The sequence below is a fragment of the Schistocerca serialis genome, chromosome 3 (genome assembly GCF_023864345.2).
Source record: "Schistocerca serialis cubense isolate TAMUIC-IGC-003099 chromosome 3, iqSchSeri2.2, whole genome shotgun sequence".
NCBI classification, from domain to species: domain Eukaryota; kingdom Metazoa; phylum Arthropoda; class Insecta; order Orthoptera; family Acrididae; genus Schistocerca; species Schistocerca serialis.
The window spans coordinates 390,682,563-390,706,220 of NC_064640.1; the positions used below are offsets into that span (position 1 = coordinate 390,682,563).

Consider the following 23,658-nt stretch of genomic DNA (forward strand, 5'->3'; position numbering starts at 1 on the left):
TATTTTGTTAATCGTTTTTATTCTCTGTGGGTGTTTTTAGTACTTGGAAAAAGGGACCGATGACTGTAGCAGTCTGGTTCCTTTACTCCCACAAACCAACCAACCAGGGAAAAAAGGGGCCACACCCCATCCAGGATCATAATAAAGAAATTTATTATGGTCTTAACCGGGCTTTTTGGTAGGGGATTATCGAAAATGTGAATAATTCATTTATACAATCTGTTTATTTAAATAATTTGTCAGCTTTTATCCATCTTTATAAAATATTTTATCACCTTCTTAAACTACTCTTTCACTTTCCCTCATGTTTTTCAAGTGCCACCATGGCTTGTCACCCTTTGATGTATTTTTACATTCACATCACAAATTATTTTGCAAATATGCCCATATGCTGATCATTTAAGAGTTAAGAAAGAAAGAAAGAAAGAAAGAAAGAAAGAAAGAAAGAAAGAAAGAAAGAAAAGAAAAGAAAAGATTTACTGTTGTTAGTTAGTAATTCTTGCCCACCACATTTTACGCATTACGATAATAGAAATTCTTCTGTGGAATATGAGGAATTGTGAAGGAGAATCTTTTTCAGTTTGTTTTCAAATTCTACTTGGCTGTCTGTCAGACATTTTATATCACAGGGAAAGTGATCAAAAATTTTGATTGCAGCATTGCACACTCCTTTTTGTGCTAAAGTCAATCTTAATGGGGCATAATGAATGTCACTTTTTACTTCTTGTATTGCAGTTATGTACACTGCAGTGGATTATTTACAGCAAACTTTATGAGGGAATAAATATATTGTGAAGCAGTTGTCAGAATGCCTAACGCCTTAAACAACAATATTAGGAAAAGGATAGATTGTTGTTCACTGTTCAGATGACACATTGAGTTGCAGACAGGCACAACAAAAAGACAGTTACACATCCAGCTTTTGGCCAAAACCTTCTTCAGAATGTTTGTTTTATTGTTATATTGCATTTTATTCTTATTTTGCATGTGATTCCTATGCAAATATAATATCTCTAAATCATGTTTTTCTGACAATTTAAAGGTTCTTGGCAGAGACCACATGGAGGTGTACCTGTTGATAGCCGGCCCTCTCATGGAAATTTTTCAACAGTTGCAATAGTTCCAATTTCTGATGATGTTCCTCTTGTGCCTTTCACATATGAACTGTACCATGCATTGCGCAGCATAGGTGAGTTTTAATGGGTGTTCTGTCTCATTGAAAACTTCTTGAATTTTCTTATAAGGTATATATGTGACGCTATAGAAGTAATTTTCATTTTTATTATACAAAAAAAGATTTTGATTTTTTCTCTACCTTTGAACTTATTGTTTACATATCTGCTTATAGCAGTTGGAGGTATGTTTAAAAGGACCAGTTAAATACTACAGCTGCAATTCATTGTTGTAAGAATGTGTTCTGTAAATTGACTATAGGCGAGCAAAAAATAAATAAAAGGTTACCTTTTATTGGCTTTCCAATTGATAGCTGGTTGAATAATTAAACCATATCATTAGCTCACTGACTTTCCATTGCATGCAAGCATTTCTGGCATTGATATTAAGTGCTGACTCTAGCTACTAAAGAAGAAATGATATCGTATTTAATATTGTGTTAAACAGCTTCTCCATGGCTCTCTTATATAGAATTTCAGAAATTTTCTTGGGATTATCTGCGTATTTATCTCTGGTGGTGGTGGTGGTGGTGGTGGCGGCCATGGCCATGGTCGTTGTCATCTTCTGTCCAAAGACTGCGGTGATGCAGCTCTCTATTCTAGTCTGTCCTGAGCAAGACTCATTGCTAGTCCTGCAGCCATTTGAACCTGGTTACTGTATTTAAGACTTGTCTCCATTTACAGTCCCCCCCCCCTCCTCACGCTCTTCCTCCCTTACGAAACTGACAATTCCTTGATGCCTCAGAATGTGTCCTTTCAACTCCTCTGCATCTACATACATACTCTGCAAGCTGTCATACAGTGCTTGGTGGAGGGTACCTTGTACCACTACTAGTCATTTCATTTCCAGTTCCACTCAAAAAGAGAGCAAAGTGGGAAAATGACTGTCTATTTGCGTTTGTATGGGTCCCCAGTTTCTATTATGTTTGTGGTCTTCATGTGAAATGTTCATTGGTGGCAGTAGAAACATTCTGCAGTCAACTTCAAATACTGGTTCTCTAAATTTTCTCAGAAGTGTTTTGCAAAAGAATATCACCTTCCCTCCAGGGATTCCCATTTGAGTTCACAAAGAATCTTCATAACAATCATGTATAGACTGAACTTACTGGTAACAAATCTAGCAGCCTGAGTCATCAGCAAGCAGCCATAGACTGCTGCTCACCCTGTCCGTCAGCTCTTTTATGTATACAGGGAATAAGAACTGTCCTGTCACACATATTTGGGGCACTCTTGACAATACCCGTATCTCCGATGAACACTCATTGTCTGGGACAATGAACCATGTTCTATTACTTAAGAAATCTTCGAGCCACTCACATATCAGTGAAATTATTCCATATGATCAGGACTTTGCTCACAGAATCTGTCTATTGGCCTTCATCAATAATTCACAGGATATTGTGAGAGAAAAAAACAAGCTGAGTTTCACATGAGGAGTGCTTTCTAACTCCACGCTAATTTGTTGACACAAGCTTTCCCGTCTCAAGGAAATTTATTATATTCAGCCTGAGAATATGTTCAAGAATTCTGCAGCAAACTGATGTTAAGGATATTGGTCTGTAACTTTGTGGCCCCATTCTTTTACCCTTCTTATATATAGGAGTCAGTTGTGCTTTTTTTCTAGTTGCTTGGAACTTTATACCAGATGAGACAGTCATGATAAATACAAGTTACGTAAGGTCCAATGCTGTAGAAAGCTCTGTGAAACTGAATTAGAATTTGATATGAATCTTGAGATTTATTTGTTTTCAGCTCTTTCAGTTGCTTTTCTATGCAAGGGATGCCTATTTCTCTGTCCTCCATACAGGAGTCTGTGCAATGGTGAATTGGAAATATTTTGTACAGTCCTCCTTTGTCAATGATTTCTTAAACAGGAAATTTAAAACATTGCTGTTCTCTGCTGCCACACCAGATTGGTCAAAGAGTAACTGGATAAAAGCCTTTGACCTGCTTAGCAATTTTATGTAGGACCGGAATTTACTAGGTTTCTCGGCAAGGTCTTTTACTGAGTTAGGACTGTGATAGTTTTTGTAGGCTTCACACATTGTTCCTTTTACAGAAATACCAGTTTCTACTAACATTTGCCTCTCATCATTTATGCATCCTTTTATGAAGTGATGTCTTCATGTAGTCAAGTTATGCAGTCATTTTGTTTTTTCCCAAATTTGCCGGCCGCAGTGGCCAAGCGGCTCTAGGCACTTCACTCCGGAACCGCATGACCGTTACGGTCACAGGTTTGAATCCTGCCTTCGGCATGGATGTGTGTGATGTCCTTAGGTAAGTTAGGTTTAAGTAGTTCTAAGTTCTAGGGGACTGATGACCTCAGATGTTAAGTCCCATAGTGCTCAGAGCCATTTTTCGCAAATTTGATTCTGTATCTTCTCATTGGTTATTCAGTTTACCCATCTACTCTTCTGCATTCTTTTGTAGCACCACATTCGGAAAGCGTCTATTCTCTTCTTATGTAAAGTGTTTATCATCCATGTTTCGCTTCTGTACAAGACAAAATACCCCCAGAAAGGAGTTCCTAATGTTTACGTGCATGAGGATGTGCTGAAAAGTAAAAAGCCTTTCTAAATAAAATAAATGGTATTAACATTCTATAGATTTGTTCTTCATGTCTGCATATTTATTTCTCAATATAGTCATTCTGGTGATGAACACATTTCTCCCAATGAGAGACCAGTTTGTTGATACCATTACTGTATAGTGTTTGACTTTGTTGATGGAGCCATGTCCCCTCTGCTTGCTGCACCATTTCATCACTCTCAGAATTAAGTCCTTGAAGGTGTACTTTAAGTTTTGGAAACAGATGAAAATTGGATGGGACCAAGTTGGGACTCTATGGAGGATGATTGATGACAGTGAACCCAAGACATCGGATTGTTGCAGATGATGCAGCTCTCATGTGCAGTCTGGCATCATCATGCTGAAGGATAGGGTGCCCCATATGTGGATGAACTCTTTGAATTCAAAACTCAGCTGCAGCATTCTGTTTCTCATGCACAGACATAGTTACATTGCACATCACCACATTACAGGCTAAAATTTGGAGCCCTCTAGCAGTGACATGTAGACATGCTGAATAAAGACATGAAATGGTAATAACATTTGTTTTATTTAAAAACCTTTAAGAGTTTTCACATAAAAAATTCAGGAGCATTACTTTGCAGCACGCCCTTCTATATTTGGTGCTAACAAATTGTCTTTTTTCAGAAATGCTTTTCTTACTATTGCCAGTCTACATTTTATATCCTCTCAAGTTCGAGCATCATCAGTTGTTCTGTTGCCCAAATATCAAAATTAATCTACTCACTTTTAGTGTCTCATTTCCTAATCTGATTCACTGAGCATCACCTAATTTGACAAAATTCAGTCACCCTTCCTAAACTTAATTTGATGCTCATCTTACAACCTGCTTTCAAGGCACTATTCATTCTGTTCAACTGATCTTCCAAGTCCTTATCTGTGTCTGTATTTCTGTCAGTGTCAATGACAACTCTCAGTGTTTTCATTTGTCCTCTCTGACCTTTAATTCCCTTACAGAATTTTTCCTTGGTTTCCTTTATTGCTTGCTCAGAGCACAGGTTTAATAATGATGAGGGTAGGCCACTACCTTCTCTCACTCCTCTCTCAACTACTACCTCCATTTCATGTCCTATGACTCATACAATTTCACATCGATTTTTGTCCTAATTGTAGATAGTCTCTCGCTCCGTGTCTTTTGTCCCTGCTACATTCAGAATTTCTAAAAATGTGTTCCAGTCAACAGTGTCAAAAGCTTTCTGTAAATCTGTAAACTATATAAGCATTGCTTTCCACTTCTTTTATCTTCTAAGATAAGTCACAGGCTTAGTATTGCTTCACTTGTTCATGTACATATCTGGTACCCTGAACTGATCTGTGACATCGCTGGTGAATGAGTAAATGTGGAGTTGAGGGGGCTCCTTCAGGTGAATGTTAGATCTCGTATTGGTGCTGTTCTAGCAGCTGCTGTAGGGAGATGGGGTTATATTTCCAATGCCCTGCACCTGAATGGGAGTGGTAAGGACAAATTAGGAAATCTATTAGCAGAAAACATAATGGGGTCCACCAGCACACAAAGGCAAATCTGTGTGGCTGTTGGGGTCAGGTGAGACACTAACTTTAACTCAAATTCAGACAGACAGTATTGAAGGAATGAAATTTGCAGACTCCCAGTTCATCTTACAGTAACAGAGAGAAGATTAAAATCAACTTGCTTCAACAGAGTGTTAGGGGGATAAAAAATTAAGTAAGTGCAGTGTTAATTTGTTTACAATAACTTAGTAGTCAGAAAGGAATTGATGTGATTTTTCTATCTGAATACTAGACAATCACGGGGATAGAAAATCTGATTAACTGGTCCTAAGTTAGCCGCATATTAACAGAGATCCAATATGGATAAAGGAGTTGTCAAATTCATAAAAAATTAATATAAATATGGAAATGTAGAAACAAGTAGATTCTGTATGGATCAGGATTTAGAAACATGGGCTTGCCTGTCAGTATTAGGAAATACATTATTAGTATTACAGTACACAGGTCTCCAATGGATAGTGGGGAAATTTTTTATGAAAAATTTGGATTTTTTATTGTGCTGTTTTAGTCACTTATAATTTTGTCTTAGTCATAAATTACCCTACATGAGTTGCCCAAGATAATAATACCCTTATTGATAATGTATTCATACATAAAACAGAAGTTGAAGAAATACATGGTTGTCCAGTGGTAAATGGATTTTCAGATCACAATGCACAGTTACTCAATAACATAAGTTAGATCTATCTGTGAACAGTTCGAAAACACTCGAGAAAACAGCAAGGCTGTTTAATGACAAAACTACTGAAGATTTTAAGGGAAACTTGGAAAATGTTGACTGGGGTGATATTTACACAGAGCATAATGCTAGCTTTAAATTCAACATTTTTTTTTAACAAATTGGTATCAATTTTTGAAAGTAGTTTTCCTAAAAGGTAATTAAATGTAATAACGGGAAGTCATTAAAGAACCCTTGCATCATAACAGTTATCAAAGGCTCTTCAAAATGAAAAAGGCACATGTACAAAATAGCCAGAACAACTAATAATCCAAAAATACTTTCATATTATAAACAGTACTGTAACACAGTAAGAAAAGTTGTAAAAAAAGTGCGGGGCACATCTTGTCAGATCAGAGAATAAAATCATATCAGTTTGGCATGTTGTTAAAGGAGAGACAGAAAAAGGAGCCATTAAAGATCTCTTATTTCTGCTAACACACACACACACACACACACACACACACACACACACATTTTCTGCATGGAGATAAATTATAGTGTTATGAAGCTGAGCAAAGAAGCATCAGTGGAGAAAATAGCAAATGATATTTTTGTGAAACTTATTGACTGGTTATGCATTAATGGTCTAGCTTTACACTTGAAAAAAAAAAAAGTTGTTCATCTAGTTTTGTACTGCCAAAAATACCTGTTAGCCTCATACGCCAACAAAAAATAAAAACAGGATAGAAAGTTCTAGGTTCTTGGGTGTGCATATTGATGAAACGTGAAGTAGAAAACCCTTCTAATAAACTTGTTTTCTCTTGTCATTTTTCTTATTGGATAATATTGTGGAACAACTCCCAGCTTAGTCAAAAAGTATTCATTGTACAAAAGAATGTAATTAGAATTATGTGTGGGTTTCACACATATACATCTTGCATGCATATCTTTAAGTGGCTGGGAATACTAACCACAGCCTCACTTATGAAATTCACTTATGAAATGTGTTATTAGTAGTCTATCTGAGTTTGATAGTAAGAGATTTTTACTATAAGGAAAAAAAGATATCTGCATTAACCTTTAATAATTCTAACTGTGGCACAGATTATAGTGAAATATATAGCCCTGAAACTACTTGACAATCTACCCATGAAAATAAAATGCTTGACTGATATTAAATGTAGATTAAATTTTATCCTTAACAATTACTTTTATGCATTAGAAGAATTATTTAATACAAATAATTAGACATTTTTGCAGAAAAAAACTGTAAATGGCCTCTCTCTCTCTCTCTCTCTCTCTCTCTCTCTCTCTCTCTCTCTCTCTCTCTCTCTCTCTGTGTGTGTGTGTGTGTGTGTGTGTGTGTGTGTGTGTGTGTGTGAGAGAGAGAGAGAGAGAGAGAGAGAGAGAGAGAGAGAGAGAGAGAGAGAGAGAGAGAGATATTTCCATTCTGTTGACATACTGAACATCATAACATTTATCATGAATATGATTTATGGAACGATTAACTAAATTTCAGTGTCGAATTCTTCTCGCACTATCGTATCTCCCAGCTCATTTTCACCTACTTACACTTCTTTTTATTTATAACATTGTCTTGAAGTTCATTTCCTTTTTAAGAGTCATTCTGTATATTCCTTCATCCCTTCAGGCATTAATTCAAGCGCTTGATATCAATTCAGCAGCTTCCCACATAACCTAAACTTTGGGCTTCCTTCAGATCAGCCTGCCCTGCAACCTACATTCCAAAAAATAATATGAGCATGAAATAAATATTGGCAAGGTTCTGTTCTCTTTCTGTTTGAGCACATATGACGTCATATGCCACTTCATTATTATGTTACAGGATGAAGCAGGTGTCCATTATTGGTAGATTTAGTTAACCCTCTTCCCTTTAAAGTCTGTATTCCCTTTAACCTGCCTGATTTGCTGCATTTTTATTTTATTTTATTTTTTCCTTTCATCATTAAAATTCAGTATCTCACATTATACAAGGTGTTCAAAAAGTCTCTCCGCAGTGCCGTATAATTGTTAGCCGCGCATGCCGTATGATTGTTCGCCTGCTTGGGTTTTTTCCCTTCAAGTGGACTCTCCAAACATTCCACTGTTTTGTTTATTTCAGCCAGCGTCAGTAGTATCGTCGGTGTATGTTGTTACATGTTGATGTGAACATTTAAGTTTAGTTTCTTTGTTTGTTTGTTTCTTTTTTGTCACTGTTAAAATGCTAACCATTGAAGAACATGTGTTTTTAGTCGAACAAGTGTTCAAAGCTGTCGGTAAATACACAGTTTCAGTTCATCAAACATTCAATTCAGTTTTCCCGGAGACAACACTCCCACATTGCGATACTGTGCGAGATTTGATTAACAAATTTCAAAGTACATCTTCAGTGACAGATGCATGTAGAAGTGGTCATCCTAGCGTTTTGTCTGAGGATAAACTACTCAATATTTCTGATAAAATGTCCGTGAGTTCGAACAAGTCAGTAAGAAAACTTGCCCAGGAAATCGATGTTAGTGTTGGAACGGCCCACATAGCTGTAAGGAAAAAATTGGAACTTTTCCCATACAAAGTGACAGTTGTGTATTCATGAGGAACCACTTCATTCTGTGAAAATAGGAGACAGGATTGCAATTTCTAGATGTCGGATTGTGGGTCCCATATTTTTCAACGAAACAATAAATGCACAACGATACTGCAGTGATATTCTGTACCCATTCATAAGAGAACTTGTGTTAAGTGAAGTACTGAATGGTTATTTTCAACAAGATGGTGCAACCGCACATACAGCTTGCGTTTCAATGTCTCTGCTTGCTGATGTTTTTGGTGGTTACATAATTTCACAGGCACTTTGGCCTCCACGATCGCATGATGTAACACCACCTGACTTTTTCTTCTGCGGTGCAGTGAAGGCTATATAAAAACCGTCCAAAATCCATCGATGAACTGAAAACTGCAATATCCACTTTCACTGCTTCTGTTACAGAAGAAATGTTACAGCTTGTGTTTGGAAACATGATTAGACAAGTTTAATTGTGTATTCAACAATGGGGGGTGGTGGTGGGGAGGACTTTCAACGTTTAATGTGAAGATTTGTAAGTAAAAATGAATATTCAATAAATTAATAACTTGTATTTCACTGAGTTTCATTTCGGTATATTCACTGTGGCATACGGCACGCGCAGCTAGCAATCAAACGGCACTGCGGAGAGACTTTTTGAACATCCCGTAGAAGGATTTCTACTGAATCATGTCATTTTGTCTATTTCACTATTTCATCTGTCAAAGCTACCATTCATCTTCTGTTGTATTCCATTCTCATGTTTTAGTTAGATGTTGCTTGGTGCTCCCTTTTAAAGTCTCAACAATTCTTCCAATTTACCCATGTCCCATCCCTCTAAGGCAGTACCTTTCTAAAAGTTCTTTAGTTTTAATCTGCAGTTCATAACCATAAAAAATGGTCAGTCCACATCTACCCAAGGAAATGTTTTGCAGTTTAAAATACAATTTTGAAATTTCTGTCTTAGAACTGTATAATCAATCCAGCTTTCTTCACTTATAGTGTGTTTCACAATTCTTTTTAATGCAAGCTTATAGGGATTGTAGAGGGCGCTTAGTAGATGAGGTTTTGCTAAGGAACCCATGTCCAGAAATATACCATTTTGATGTAAAATGAGTTTGAAGATCAGATAAATTTTAAATCTCTTGCTTTATGGTACATAAACAAGAGGGACAAGGAGCTCTGACCCATGTTCTCTACAGGAGCCCACAGCATGGGCAATGTCTTGAGTACTTATCGTTATGTTCTCTAAGTGATAAAAGCCATCTTTTTCGAAGTCAAGTGTGGCATGTCTGTGGAGCACCAGTCAGCCCTTCTAATTGTGAATGTACCAATTCTTCACAGCTGTTGTAGTCAGATGAAAATGATATGTGATGTCAAAAGCACAACAGGCTGACAACAGTGCTCTCATCTCAGTTTGTGTGTGAATTGTCAAGTGGGAGATTTGAACGTGATCTACTCTTCTAACTTATTTTATATCCAAGTGATACATTTCCGGACATTAATTTCTTCTAAAAATTTTATCTACTGAGTCCCTTCTTCTACATTACAAACCCGTAATAGGAATCACGAAACATACTGTGTACAATGGTCGTTCATAATTTTTAAACCAGATGTTTGCCAGGATTAAAAAGTACTCTATGCAAATTTCTACCAAGCAGATTACCCTTTCATTCCTATCTCCCAGTCAATGCTACTATTTTTCCTTCTGTTCCTTTTTGTACTGTCAAATATTAGTCCCCCAGTACAGTTAAATTTTGGTTTTTCTTAACTGACTAAATAATGTTTGTTATCTCATCATAAATTGTTTCAATCTAATCATCATCTTTCAAACTAGTTGGGTTATAACTTGTGCTGCCCTGGGGGGTGCTGGCTTCATGACTGTCTTGGCTATGGTGATGTGTTCACTCAACTGTTGATAGTAGCTTTCCCACTTTCCTATCTTCTTGTTCCTTATTAGACCTAACCATACCTCACTAATTACCACTATGTCTAATTTCAACCTTGGGAATGTATCTTGCCTATAGTTCTTCAGATGTTGTAAGGCAGTGCACTACTGAAACATTTTTTGTGGCTGCGGCCCGCATCTCGTGGTCGTGCGGTAGCGTTCTCGCTTCCCACGCCCGGGTTCCCAGGTTCGATTCCCGGCGGGGTCAGGGATTTTCTCTGCCTCGTGATGGCTGGGTGTTGTGTGATGCCCTTAGGTTAGTTAGGTTTACGTAGTTCTAAGTTCTGGGGGACTGATGACCATAGATGTTGAGTCCCATAGTGCTCAGAGCCATTTTGTGGCTGCCATTAATTATCCATACTACCTGCTTGACCAAGTTGCTATCTCAAAAATGCAATGTCTGTACCAGCTGGAAATCTCAAACACCAACTATGACAAAATAAATTCACATGCTGCTTCATCCGCAGCTCATGGTCTAGTGGCTAGTGTTGGATCACAGGGTCCCAGGTTCGATTCCCAGACAGGTTGGGGATTTTCTCTGCCCAGGGACTGGGTGCTTGTGTCACCACCACCACCACCACCACCACCACCATCACCATTTGTAACAGTGGATAGATTGGACTGTGAAAAAGAAATTTGACTGTGAAAAAATTGGGACTTGGTATGGGTGCTGATGACCCCACAGTTGAACGCCCCACAAACCTATCATCATCATCATCAACAACAACAACAACAACAACATGCTGCTTCTTTATCTCGCTTGTATTTCATATCCATTATATACATTCCTTTTTTATTTTACTTCAGTGTATGACATTAACATAGTTCATGGTACAGATTGGTCTTTAAAATTTGCACTCTGTATGTCCTCTCTGGGTTTAGATTGATAAGCAATGTCATGAACATTGTCATGCCCAGTGAGGTTCCATGGTCTGCAGCAAATCTCGGAGGTGGGACAGTGTTTTCATGGAATAACTACCCTGATGAGCAGGTGTCTCCAAGAACAGGAATCCATGTGCCCATCGCCCTGCATTGCAGATACACTGCATCCACTTTCATTCTCATGCATGCAGAAAACAAACACTTACTTACTAAAATAACAAGATACTTGCTCAAGGTCACAATTGCCCTTCATCTGTTAGAGAGATAGTCTGTTTGAGAGAGAGAGGGAATAACACATTACTTTCTCCAAAGTGGTAGGTTACCCCTTAACCTATTCATCTCTCATTTTAAATTCTCTAACCTACCACCTCCAACAAAGGATTCAACACTTCACACTTCAGGTTGTAGAGTGCTTCTTTTATTTTTCCTGGTGACATTGTCTTCTTGAGTAATTCTTCCCTGGAGATTCAAATGAGGTATTATTTTAATTTTGGAATGTTTTACCCAAGAGGGTGCTGTCATAATTAAGGCATACAGTAGAGCTACATGACCTCAAGAAAAATAACAGCAGTAGTTTCCACTGGTTTCCAGCCATCAGTAGTGCGACAACAGAATGGCCATGTTGGGTTATGTTACAAGGCCAGATGAGTCTAGACTATTGTCCCTCCAACTGCTGAAAAGGCTGCTGCCCCACTCAAGGAACCACAGATAACCCTCTGTTGTGGTTGAAGCATGGAAGCCACCCCACCTTTTAAAGGCTGCAGGTACACAGGAGTGGGCTCAATTTGTTACAGTGTGCAATGTAACTCCTATTGTCCAAACTCCAACTATCCTTATCACCAGTTATCCACATCACTTTAAGGAAAAAGTAATTTGTACTGTATGGCTAAAATTGCTGGTTTTGTTCAAGAGTTATTACAGTACACTGTACATTTCTTTACCCTTCAAAAATTAATCTACAGCAAATGTATTAAAAGGTAAAATCATACAGTGAACAATGAATACAGTATGCACATTGTTGTACATGCAATATGCACAATGTTGTGTATGCAATATGCACAATGTTGGGTTTGTGTGACCAACATTCAGTGTGGCCTACATCAATCTGTCTCATGACCATAAGGTGTACACTGATTTGTCACTATAGGTTCTGTCTTCTGACTCTTGTTTGTGAGTGTATTTTAGTTTACTGTGTGGCATATGTCTACTAAAAATAAACAAATTGTATTTTTGTTGACAGACAAAATAAAAGTCCTTGAACTATTAGACAAAGACATGAGTGGTAAGCAGTTAACCAAGAGGATCAGCATGGGAAAATCAACAATTTCAGACAAAAAGAAGAACAAGTCCTCAGTTTTAAACTTTGTGTCTGCCCTTGAGAATGAAGATGATAATTCATTGAGAAAAGCAAATAAAACAGCAGAAAACACAGAGCTTGAGGAGGCCGTTTTCAAGTGGTTTTTGCAGCAGTGAGCATTAGGAAACCCTCTTTCAGGGCCGACAGTTTGCAAAAAAAAAAAAAAGCAAGACTTTTAGTAAAGAAATTGACAGTTTGTCTTCACTTAAAACAAGCACTGGCTGGCTACAGAATTTCAGAGCAAGGTGGATTTATGTTGTAACCCAAAAGCAGCTGAAAATGTTATTAAAAAAATTCAAAATTGAGGCAGAATCTTATGACCCCAAATTTTTATACAGTGCAGATGAGACATGTCTTATTTGGAAGGCTTTGCCTGAAACAAGTTAGCTTCTAAAAGGGAAACCAGTGCTCCTGCCCATGAAGTTAGTAAAGACCATGCTGATCTGTGTTGACTCCACAGGAAACCACAAAATACCCCTTCTGTTGATAATAAAATTACAAAACCCATGGGCTTTCAGAAATGTTGAAAAACTGCCTGTCTTTTTACAAGAATCAATCAAAGGCAGATGACTGTTACTTTGTTTTGCAAATGGTATGATTCAATTGTCATACCTGAAGTAAAAAAATATGAAAAGGACGTAGGAGAGAAGGCAGTAAGATTATGATGATACTTCTGGACAGTGATACACCTTATTTTCTTAAACTGACAGAGCACACATGGCTAGCAGGAAGATCAATTCAAGATTGAGTGAACCTCAGTACATAATTTTAACGGTGGAGAAGGCAGTGTATTTATCCAAGTATGAAGGTATATAAAAACTCTGAAAGTAAAGGCAGATTCACACTGGAAATCAGTGTAATGAAATGGAAGGCAACATCACTGCCAAATACTTGTGTGTACATGCTAAACAGAAGCTCAATATGGAATCACTTTATTTAACACAGAGCAAAACAGTGAAATTGAGGTTTTGAGATACATTTTGTGGTACAAAAAGTTGGAATATAGTTTCAGAATTAAGAAACTAGTGGTGTTAAAGTTCATTAATAGCCACAGAAAAATTCATAACATATGTACTTGACAAACTATTTACTATGAAATGCTGAGAAGTGAAGCAATATGAAAATTGCTGTTCAAACATTTCAAAACATTTATTTGCTTGAGAAAATACATACATACATACCTACAAAATAATAATTGAAAGGCAACAAACAGAGCCTTTTAACCTTGTTGAGTGTATTTTTTCCTTTCAGGTACCAGTTAACATGAAGAAACACTGTATTTCTGTACTTCAGTGGAGCTGAATTTTTCACTGGCAAAAATAGATTTTTTATGAAAATAGGTTCATCAATTTATGTCCTTGTTTATGCACAGTGTAGCCATTTTGGTCCAGATATTGGGAAACCTAAATTATTTTTCACTCTCTGATCTGTTGCCTCATTTTGTGGAGGAACAGTAAAAATATCGAAGTCCACATGGAGCCTTTACAATGTGTCACAGAAATAGAACAAACAGTAAAATAAATACTAAGATGACACAAAACCACAAACTCCTCTGTTATAACATAAGTGAATGTGATAACAGGTTTGACTTCTGATGTTAGCGGACATCATCTTTCTTTTCTCCACCGTTGTCAATGTCAAAACTTCCTTCCTGAGAAATCCTGATATTGACATCCCTTTCCATTCTGCCCTGTCCCGTTGCATTCTGTGTAATACTGCCATTTTAAATGCATGTTGGAATGTTTTGACATTCTGTTCTGTCAAGTGTTTATCAACCTTAAGGCAGCAGTTATGAATTCTTACAAGGGCACATTTTTTGTATAGGATATTTTGTATTTTTGTGCAGTTTCAAGGCGGATATCCAGATTAGTGGCAGAATGGCTTTTTAAAAGTCAACAAAAGTCTCTTTAGGTGTGATGGCACCCCACTTTATCCCCACCATTGAAGTAAGTTGTCACGTCAGAGTCTGTTAAGGACGTTGTAACATGGCATGTGACACACTATTCTAGTAGAGAAGCTCAAGCTGTGCCATGCCTATCGTTTTATAATTGCACTTCTGCAATCTTTTTATTGAATTTTTCCTTATTGAGGAAAGGAGACAGCTCTCAATTGGATTAAAATTTATTATTTTCATTTAGGTGATCAAGTGAAAGTGTGGCATCCCCTCCCCCAGCTCTCTCCCTGAAATAGCTTTGAATATAGTTTTGGTTTGTTTGAAGTTAATGGTTCAGCTTCCTTCAAATCAAGTGTCTGATAGGTACACTGAACATTTTAGATGATTATCGGGTTCTTTCTTTGGTGTTTTTTGTGCAGGCATTAGTGTTTCTTATTTATGCTAAGGCTATATACATCTATATGAGGAAAATTGAAGTCTTCATGAAAGGTTTTTTTTTTTGGGGGGGGGGGGGGGCAGTGGATATCATCCATAAGCACATGTGAAAACAAGCATACTAATAGTTATGACTCTTGGATTATAACTAACAGGCTGAATTTCAATTGCAATAAACTCATTACATGCAATTTTGTCTACAACTGCATTCAATTGTCTTACGGTGGTTGTACAATCGGAGACACGGATGACATCAGATTTCTAGGACTAGCGAAAGATAGAAACTCTCATCACCCCTTGCAGAAGTTCAGTGCTAGTTTTACAGCTAGAAAATTTTCATTAATCTGCACCTTTGATACCCAGAAACTAGTTTAAATTGCATACTACCATTTCTTGATACCATATGGGACAACTCTGTTCAGATGCAGAGAATATTATTAGCCCAAAAGCGAGCAACAGTTGTGTTAAATCAGGAAGCTCATTTCGGTTAACTTTTACTAACATTTGCGGGACTTTTACACAGACATTACAGCACATTTATTTGTTTTTGACAACATGAACTTTATTTGAAGAAAGGGGGCAGCATCCTACTAATGAAGGCAGAAGATTAAGCTTTATGTTGCAAACAAGTCATTAACTGTTGTTCAGTAAATTATGCAACAGACCACACTGTATATTTTCAGTAGGTTTCCTCAAGAGTTACAGGCTCTTACTGACAACTCAAACTGGAGAAATTTCTCTACGTGAACTCTCTAATTGTCACAGGAATAATTTGAGCTAATAATTTTATTATGATAATATAATTCACAGAAATGAGTGGAACAGTATATTTCCTGTTCATATGTAAGTATCTTCTCTGCTTTATTGTGTTAAGATATGTGTGGATCACTGAAATGATTGAAAAGTGTGAAACACTGTTCATGTAAAGGGGATTAAGGTTTATTTATCTGTATAGTCCAGTCATCCTATTTTGAAATTTTTTTTTCAAGTGGATGATAGGATGGTTCCTTTTCAATTATTAGTGTCTTGTAAAATAAAATAAAATTTATTTCTTTAAATTTATTCTTGTTTTAATTGTTGTTCTCATCCTGGAATTTTGTAATTTATTATTTTATTGTCATGAACTTTTTCTTTTAAAATGCTCTTGATATGCCTTTTTCCACGACATGACACAGAAGCCCTATTGAATGAAAATAAACAAATAAAATGAGCATTACTGGTAAGAACAGCCTGTTTCATCTTAACCACAAATAAATACAAGGATACTGAAATATGTGTGACCTTTTATATTTCAGGTCCTACTTTAAGACTGACATCAGATGTGATTCGGAATTCTCTGGGTCCATCCATTTTGGATCCAAAGAATGACTACAGGTTAACTTCTTGGTGTCTTCAGCAGGAAGACCAGCACAAAATTACACTTTATCAGTGTGACTTCCAGTTTACTCCATGGACTCAACGCTGTGTACGTCAGGCTGACTGCATTCTTATAGTTGGTTTGGCAGAGAAGGAGCCAACAGTGGGAAAGGTAAATATTTTTCATTGTGAAGAAGATACGCACAGTTCATAGGATCTATATTTAATGGAACAAGTAAAGGTAACAACTTACCATATACTTGAGGCACTGAGTTGTTGACAAGCAGTAAATACTGCTAGCTTTCTGGTGCTTCTCAGTATTGTGTCATGTGCTTGTTGAAGTTACAGGCCCTCAACTGTACAATGAGATTTTACCTTTGCTTTTTCCATTATATATAGTACTCTTACAAATGTATGTTACCGTATTTAACCTTATATTTGTGTGATATATATGAGAGTGAATATTCCTTTATTTTGTCTCTGGCCTACGTTTTATATATAAACTATTTTGTATTGTTTATGTGTTGACATATACTCTCATACTTTCAATTTCAGATTGAAAAAGAAATAGAACGCCTGGCAGTACGGACACAGAAGGAGCTTGTTCTGCTGCATCGTGATCGCAGTAAAAAACCAAAAAATACAGTGGCGTGGTTGAACAACAGAAACTGGGTATCGGCGCACCACCACATTCTCTGCAAAAAACGTCTCTTTACTGAAAGGACAAATGCTAGACTTGTAAGTAACAGGGTGATCTTTTTATGTATTTTGTGTCTCTGAATTCATATCCATAAAAAGCATATCCATTTACTAGGAACAAGAGCATTTTGGGAATCAATTCTATGATAGAAGGTCCTGCAGATATTTATTGTCATTTCCTTCATATTGATCTTCACTTTTCAGATTTCATACATAAACATACAATATAAATGACTGCTATGAGGACATTTTTAGTGCAGCATGTTTATATTGGACTTGAAAATGGGTGACAAAGAAATGAAGATATTTGGTACCAGCAAATGGCTCACTTGTCTAAAGTATTGAAGGCCAACAAATGGTGTCTCAGTCCGCTAGATGAATGACCTTGAAGCATAGTTTCTGTCCTTACTTCACATGTTGGACAGTTATCCAGAAATTACATTTCATATACCTTTTTTATGAAAACACAAACATGTTACAAAATCCCTGGATGTCTATTGTTCCTTCGTTTAATGCATCATTATCTAGAATTTGCTTTTGCAAATCTGCACACCTGTTGCCATGTACAAGACTGTGTAACATATGTCATCCTCTGTTATTTACAAGTTTGTATTCAGTGTCACCCATTCATATATGTTCTCAAGAGCCGTCATTGTGTTGCACTGGAACATTTTCTTACTTGTAAACAGCAAATTTGAGTCTTACATATTCCCAATAAACTGCTGGTTTGGGACAGCAACCAACACAATCAGAAAAAAAGTATTTGTAGTAGTCTATGATCACAATTTTTTATTTTGCTTATGCCCTGGTTGGGAAATGGGCATGAGGACTGCTTGCCAGGGATGCTCTGAGGATGATACTGTGTACTGAAACCAGTAGCCAGTAGGCAACATAAAAACTTGTGATTATAGCTTAAAACATTTTTTTTTTCCTAATTTTGAGTTTGTTTATCTTCTGCCGAGATTGCTCACCCAGTTAAATCCCAACCTCTAACAGTGGTGCTCGGTAAGAAAACTGGATATCTTCAGGCAGTTGTGTTCATTAACTTGTTATGAATTAATATGGAATATAGATTTCCAACTACCTTCTCTTTAGCCTCTCACACTATTGTGCTATTTTTAATGCATATTACTTTAGCTATTATAATCACCAACTCGGAACTATGTTGGGAGTTTCAGAAGTAAATTTCACATTGTCCCACTCTATGATCATTGCTATAAAAGTGGCGCATTGACAGAAGAGAGTTTCTGGATTTACTTCAGACACAGTTCTGCTGCAGTACAGATAACAGGAGCTTAACAATGTGTGAATGAGATGGAATGGCAGCTGGAAACATACTCCACAGTTGAAGTATACCAGACAGTATGATTCAAAGGGGGGAAAGTCTAAATTGCACCAGATTTATTCTGAAATTCTGGTGATATATGGACCAAATACAATGTTGAGTCCAGCAGTAGTGAAATGGTGGAAAAAATTTGACCAAGGCGTCACAATATGGATGATGCTGATCAGGAAAGAATACCATTGACATTGATTGCAGATGACAATGTTCAACCAGTTGAGGAGCTGATTCGTAGCAATTGTAGATTTTAAAACAATGAGAACATTCTAACATAGCCTCTCAGATGGTTCCATGACCAAGGAGCAGATTTCTGTAGTTGAGGAACTGAACAATTGGTAAAACTGTTCTACCACTGCTTATGGAGAGGTGGTGACTGTGTTGAAAACGCCGGCCGCTGTGGCTGAGCGGTTCTAGGCGCTTCAGTCCCGATTTGCACTGCTGCTACGGTCGCAGGTTCGAATCCTGCCTCGGGCATGGATGTGTGTGATGTCCTTAGGTTAGTTAGGTTTAAGTAGTTCTAAGTTCTAGGAGACTGATGACCTCAGAAGTTTAGTCACATAGTGCTCAGAGCCATTTGAACCATTTTGTGTTGAAAACCAGTGTCATGTATCTCTGACACTCCGGAGTGCAGTGCAGGATTCAATAAAAGTTACTTGGGCTACCATAGTAATGTTAAGTTACTTTTTCTGTAGTCTCCTCATAACCGCAAGTCTTATAAATGTATTAGTACCATTAACAGTGGAACATTTTGAGGAAAATTCTTACTCATAATTTTTGCACACATCAAACTGCCAAATGGAAATTTGGACTTCGAATAGATTATGAGATAATAAACATTATGGAATATTGCTTAAAATTTCAATCATTTCATGTGATGTAGCAACAACCTGCTGTATTCAGTAAACAGTATTTCACCATCCATTTCACAGATAGCTCACTAGGTATCATACAATGAACTCGGAGGTTTCCGAGTTTCCTGTGATGCTCTGTCCCTGACAGCTTGATTTGCCCAAATAAGGTTCTCAGGTGTTTGCTCTGTAGGGCTCTCCAGTTTCACCCATACATTTTTTTCCAGTGACACAGCACAGTCCTCGCGAGCTCTGTGATGGTGTTGGCAGCTTAGTGGCCCTCTCTTTATATTAAGGCTGTGTGGAGTTAGACATGATATCAGAGATGTTCAAGGTACAGCACTGTTTCGCTGGAACAATTCCTCGTGGAGAGACTTAAGAATAGTAAGAGAACTGATTGCATAGCCTCTTTGTCATAATGGAATGCTGTTAAGGTGCATAAAATAAATATTAAGGATGATCTGATGATCGTAATAAAAAAGGCCTGTTTTGAAAACTCAGAGCTTTGATTTTTTCTATTTTCGTGTCATTTCAGCTGATTCCTATTTTATATATATATATATATATATATATATCTACTTTTTTTTATTTTTCAGGAGGAACTGTATAAAAGAGTCTTGCAGACTGTTCCAGATGCACAGTCAGACTTCTCCCGTTTGGCTCGGTGGCTTACCGGTACTTCAATAGGCCTTGTTCTGGGAGGTGGTGGTGCACGTGGAGCTGCACATGTAGGCATGGTCAAAGCAATTGAGGTATGAACAATTTCATTTCCTTTATTCTACTTAGATGTAGGTAGTTACATTGTCAGAGTACAGTTTCTATTCAAATCAGCTGGGGAAAAAAAGACTATTTCTGAGATATGACCAATTTCCATACTGTTATGTTTTGAAATTTGCATTAGCACAAAAGCTTATTCCAAACTTCCGCTTTAATCTCTGACATTCTTTCTATCACTGATAAATAGTTGCAAAGCTTGCAGGAATGCAGTCAGGTATAAACATGAAAGATTACTAGCATCCACAAGTCACAAACTGCAAACAAAACTGCACAGTGTAAACCTGTGGTGGGCTGAGCTCCCCAGCCCAGACCTATGAAGAGAATAAATAGCAAGCAAAAAATACAAGTATCAGATGGCCAGGTGTATTCTCTTGGTTCCCTCTGTACCTTTGTGGGAACCACTTCCCACACTTGGCCAGAGAAGTGTTCTCTCTCTTTGGCATCTGCCAGTGAGAGGGCTTCATCTTGGGGTTCCTCTCCCCGGTAACCTCTGAATGAGAGGCCCAGTGCCAAATAATGGCTGAAGGAACTGCTCTTCATCAGTCCCTGCCCTCAATTCAGATAGCCTCTGGGATGACCCTTGCCCACCAAAGGTTATGAAAAAAGAAGAAGAAGAAGAAGAAGAAGAAGAATTGGGACAAGGATCCTCTGGTGGCCCCGGAGGCACCAGATATCCACCTGCACCCTGCAACATGCAGTCAGATTCTGTGTCGATGTTTGTGGATGTAGTTCCATCCCCACAGGTGACAGGCAGTGATCCTGTGGCATGCTCGGAACTCCTGGCACCTTCACATGTAACCTGGCCACCAGTCGTATGATCATTCAGTGGAATTGTAATGGGTGCTACTGTCACCTGCCAGAACTATATATCTTATTTCCCCTTTTCTGGGGTTTGCATTGCTCTCCAAGAAACACACTTCACTCATGACCATTCTCCAATATTCCGTGGTTATTGTGCATTCTGTTGGAACCATGCTCGTCCCGAGAGGACATCTGGAATGGTCTCTGGTCTCTACTTTTTTCCGTACAGATGTTGTAACTGAATGGATTCCCCTTCCTACCTCATTGGAGGCAATAGCAGTGCAGGTGTAGACAGCCTCAATGATTACTATCTGTAATGTTTACCTACCTCCAAGCAGGCCACTTATTTATGTTGAATGGAGCACATTAATCCAACAACTTTCCCTCTCTTTTCTCCTCCTTGGGGACTTCAGTGCACACCACTCCCTGTGGGGGAGTACAGCCTCATCTGGTAGGGGCCTTTTAATTGACTAGCTTCTCATAGACCATGATCTATGCCGCCTCAATGAAGGTTCTCCTACCCACTTCATTGCCAACCTGTGATATCCTAAATCGTGTTAGACAAATGCCAGGATGGTTCCTTTAAAAGGGCATGACCCCTTTCCTCCTCCAACCTTCCCTAAACTGAGCTTGTGCTCTGTCTCTAATGATCTCAGTGTTGATGGAACAATAAATGCTAACCTCCTCCTTTTCAGCTGTCAATATAACAGTTTCTTCCCTAATCTAGTGGCTTTGCTATATTGGTCACAACAGAATGACCTTTGTGACAGTGACCACTTCCTGGTGATCCTTTTGTTTCCTTGTCACCACCAGACAGATCAACTGCCACTTTGGGCACTTCACAGAGCCAACTACCCTCCCTCCCTCCCCCCCCCCCCCCAATCCGTTTGGTTTCTGGGATGGACTATACAGAACTGACCATCTGCTTAGGTTGGAAGCAACAGTCCGACAGGCTTTTTCTAAATGCCAACACCTTATCACAGTCATTTTTGACCTGCATGAGGCATATGACGCAGCTTAGCATCACTAAATTTTATTTACCCCGCATGACTGGGGATTTTGAGGCCTTACTTGCTCCTTGTTTGCTTTGCTGATCCCAGATGTGGATTTTTGGGTGCACATAATATCTCTGCTCACTCGGAAATAGAACGTCTGGTGGGCTGCTTGCCCATCTAGTATCCTCTGCACAATCAAGGACGCTACTGTAGCGTAGGGCTCTTCCTTCTGCTTCTCGTGGAAGAAATCCATGGTTCTGTGATGTCTCCATATCAATCATACCAGGTTATCACATGTTTTTATTTTGTTTACTGAGAGACTCTCACATTGTTGTTGTGGTGCCTTACAGACAATAGCTCATTTCTTTGTGGAATGCCCCCTCCATGCTGAGTATGGGCTTCTGGACATACTGCCTTTAAAATTGGCAGACGACTCCCAGATGGTTTACGAGGTTCTCAGTTTTCTCCATGAAAGTGGTTTTCCTTCTCATTTATAAGGTGTTAACCTATCTCCGGAGAAGGGGCAGGGTGATTGGGAATGGGGTATCTCCGGCTGTCTGCTAGGTCTTGGGGTTCCTTGATCCTACCTCCTAGAGCCAGGCTTCTCTTTCCTCTCTCTTTTATTCTGCTTAATCACTTTTAGGTTTGGTTTGCCTCTTTTATGCCACTTTCGGTTTTCTATTTTGCGTGTTGCACTCTGTTAAACAGTGGGCGCTCTTGACTATAATGGACCAGAGGTGCAACAGCTGCAGGTGGAACATTTCCTGTTGCATGCAGAGCCACAGGAACACCCAACTGCTGACTTCCCTATTTGCTTCATCTTTTGTTTTATTATTGAAAGTGCAAAAGATGTCCATGACGGTGTTAGCCCTCCTCCTTATACTGTTATGACTCTCCTGAAAAGCTCAGAAAATGTTCTTGGTGGATATCTACACTCTTGGATTGTGGGACTGATGACCTTGTTGTTTGGTCTCTTAAACACCCCACCCCTGCCCCCACCCCCCAATAAATAAATTAAATAAGTCAGTCAGCCAACATTTCGAAAACTGAGACCTGTTATTTTTGCCAGGAATGTGAAGTTATACTGAGTGTCAATGCAAATGATCCTCATAAAGAAGTATGTGAAGAATACAAACTAATGAAAGTTACACAATACTAAACTAAAGGATGATACCAACTGAATGGCAGTCAGCTTTAACCCATCCTGTACACAAAAAAAAGTGATAAAAAGAATGTCAATAACTATAGGGGCATCTCATTAGTATCCGTTCCATATAAGATTCTCTCCAAAGCAATACAGAACAGAATAGAACAGGCTCATCCAAACTGTGCCCCTGGGGCGCGAGCGCCCACGATCACCCACGGCCAGCGCCCCGGGCGAATTCGTATGTTGCTGCAGTGGCCGAGTCGTGCCGCTTAGCTGGCCGTGCGGACCACCCGAACGCCAGCCGATAGATATATTTGTTCGCCCATTTTCCTTTCGGGCAGAGGACGTCTTACAAGTGCTTTAACTAGAGTTGATTGACCTACAGTGCCATATCCGCCTAAAGGACCGCTTTCTTATGTGTAAAACTCTGGATGACTTTTACAGCTGTCTTCCACAGCTGTCTCTTTTGCACAAGCACGCAGCCAAAGTTCTCTCAATGTTTGGTGCCACGTATATTTGTGAGCGCTTTTTCTCTCTTTTAAAGCTCCCTAAAACTAAGAACCGTTCATTCCTTGGCGATAAAAATTTGACCAATTCTTTTAGGTTAGCAGTCTTACGGAATATTGTACCAGACCTAGACAAAATTGTTTCCTCGAAAAAGAGAA

General features: G+C 38.4%; 1 protein-coding gene across 6 annotated transcripts in view; it reads left to right on the forward strand.

Annotated features, from left to right (window-relative positions):
• The window catches only part of LOC126470233 (neuropathy target esterase sws), a 199,535-nt gene that overhangs the window by 102,876 nt on the left and 73,001 nt on the right, over positions 1–23,658 (forward strand). For all 6 annotated transcript variants that reach the window (XR_007586158.1, XM_050097930.1, XM_050097929.1 and 3 more), the window contains exons 16-19: positions 1,043–1,189; positions 16,324–16,556; positions 16,940–17,122; positions 19,870–20,025. Coding sequence is in view for 5 of the 6 variants with exons in the window: in XM_050097930.1 (XP_049953887.1) it covers positions 1,043–1,189; positions 16,324–16,556; positions 16,940–17,122; positions 19,870–20,025 (719 nt within the window). In the remaining variant the exon portion in view is untranslated. The remainder of the gene's footprint in view (positions 1–1,042; positions 1,190–16,323; positions 16,557–16,939; positions 17,123–19,869; positions 20,026–23,658) is intronic.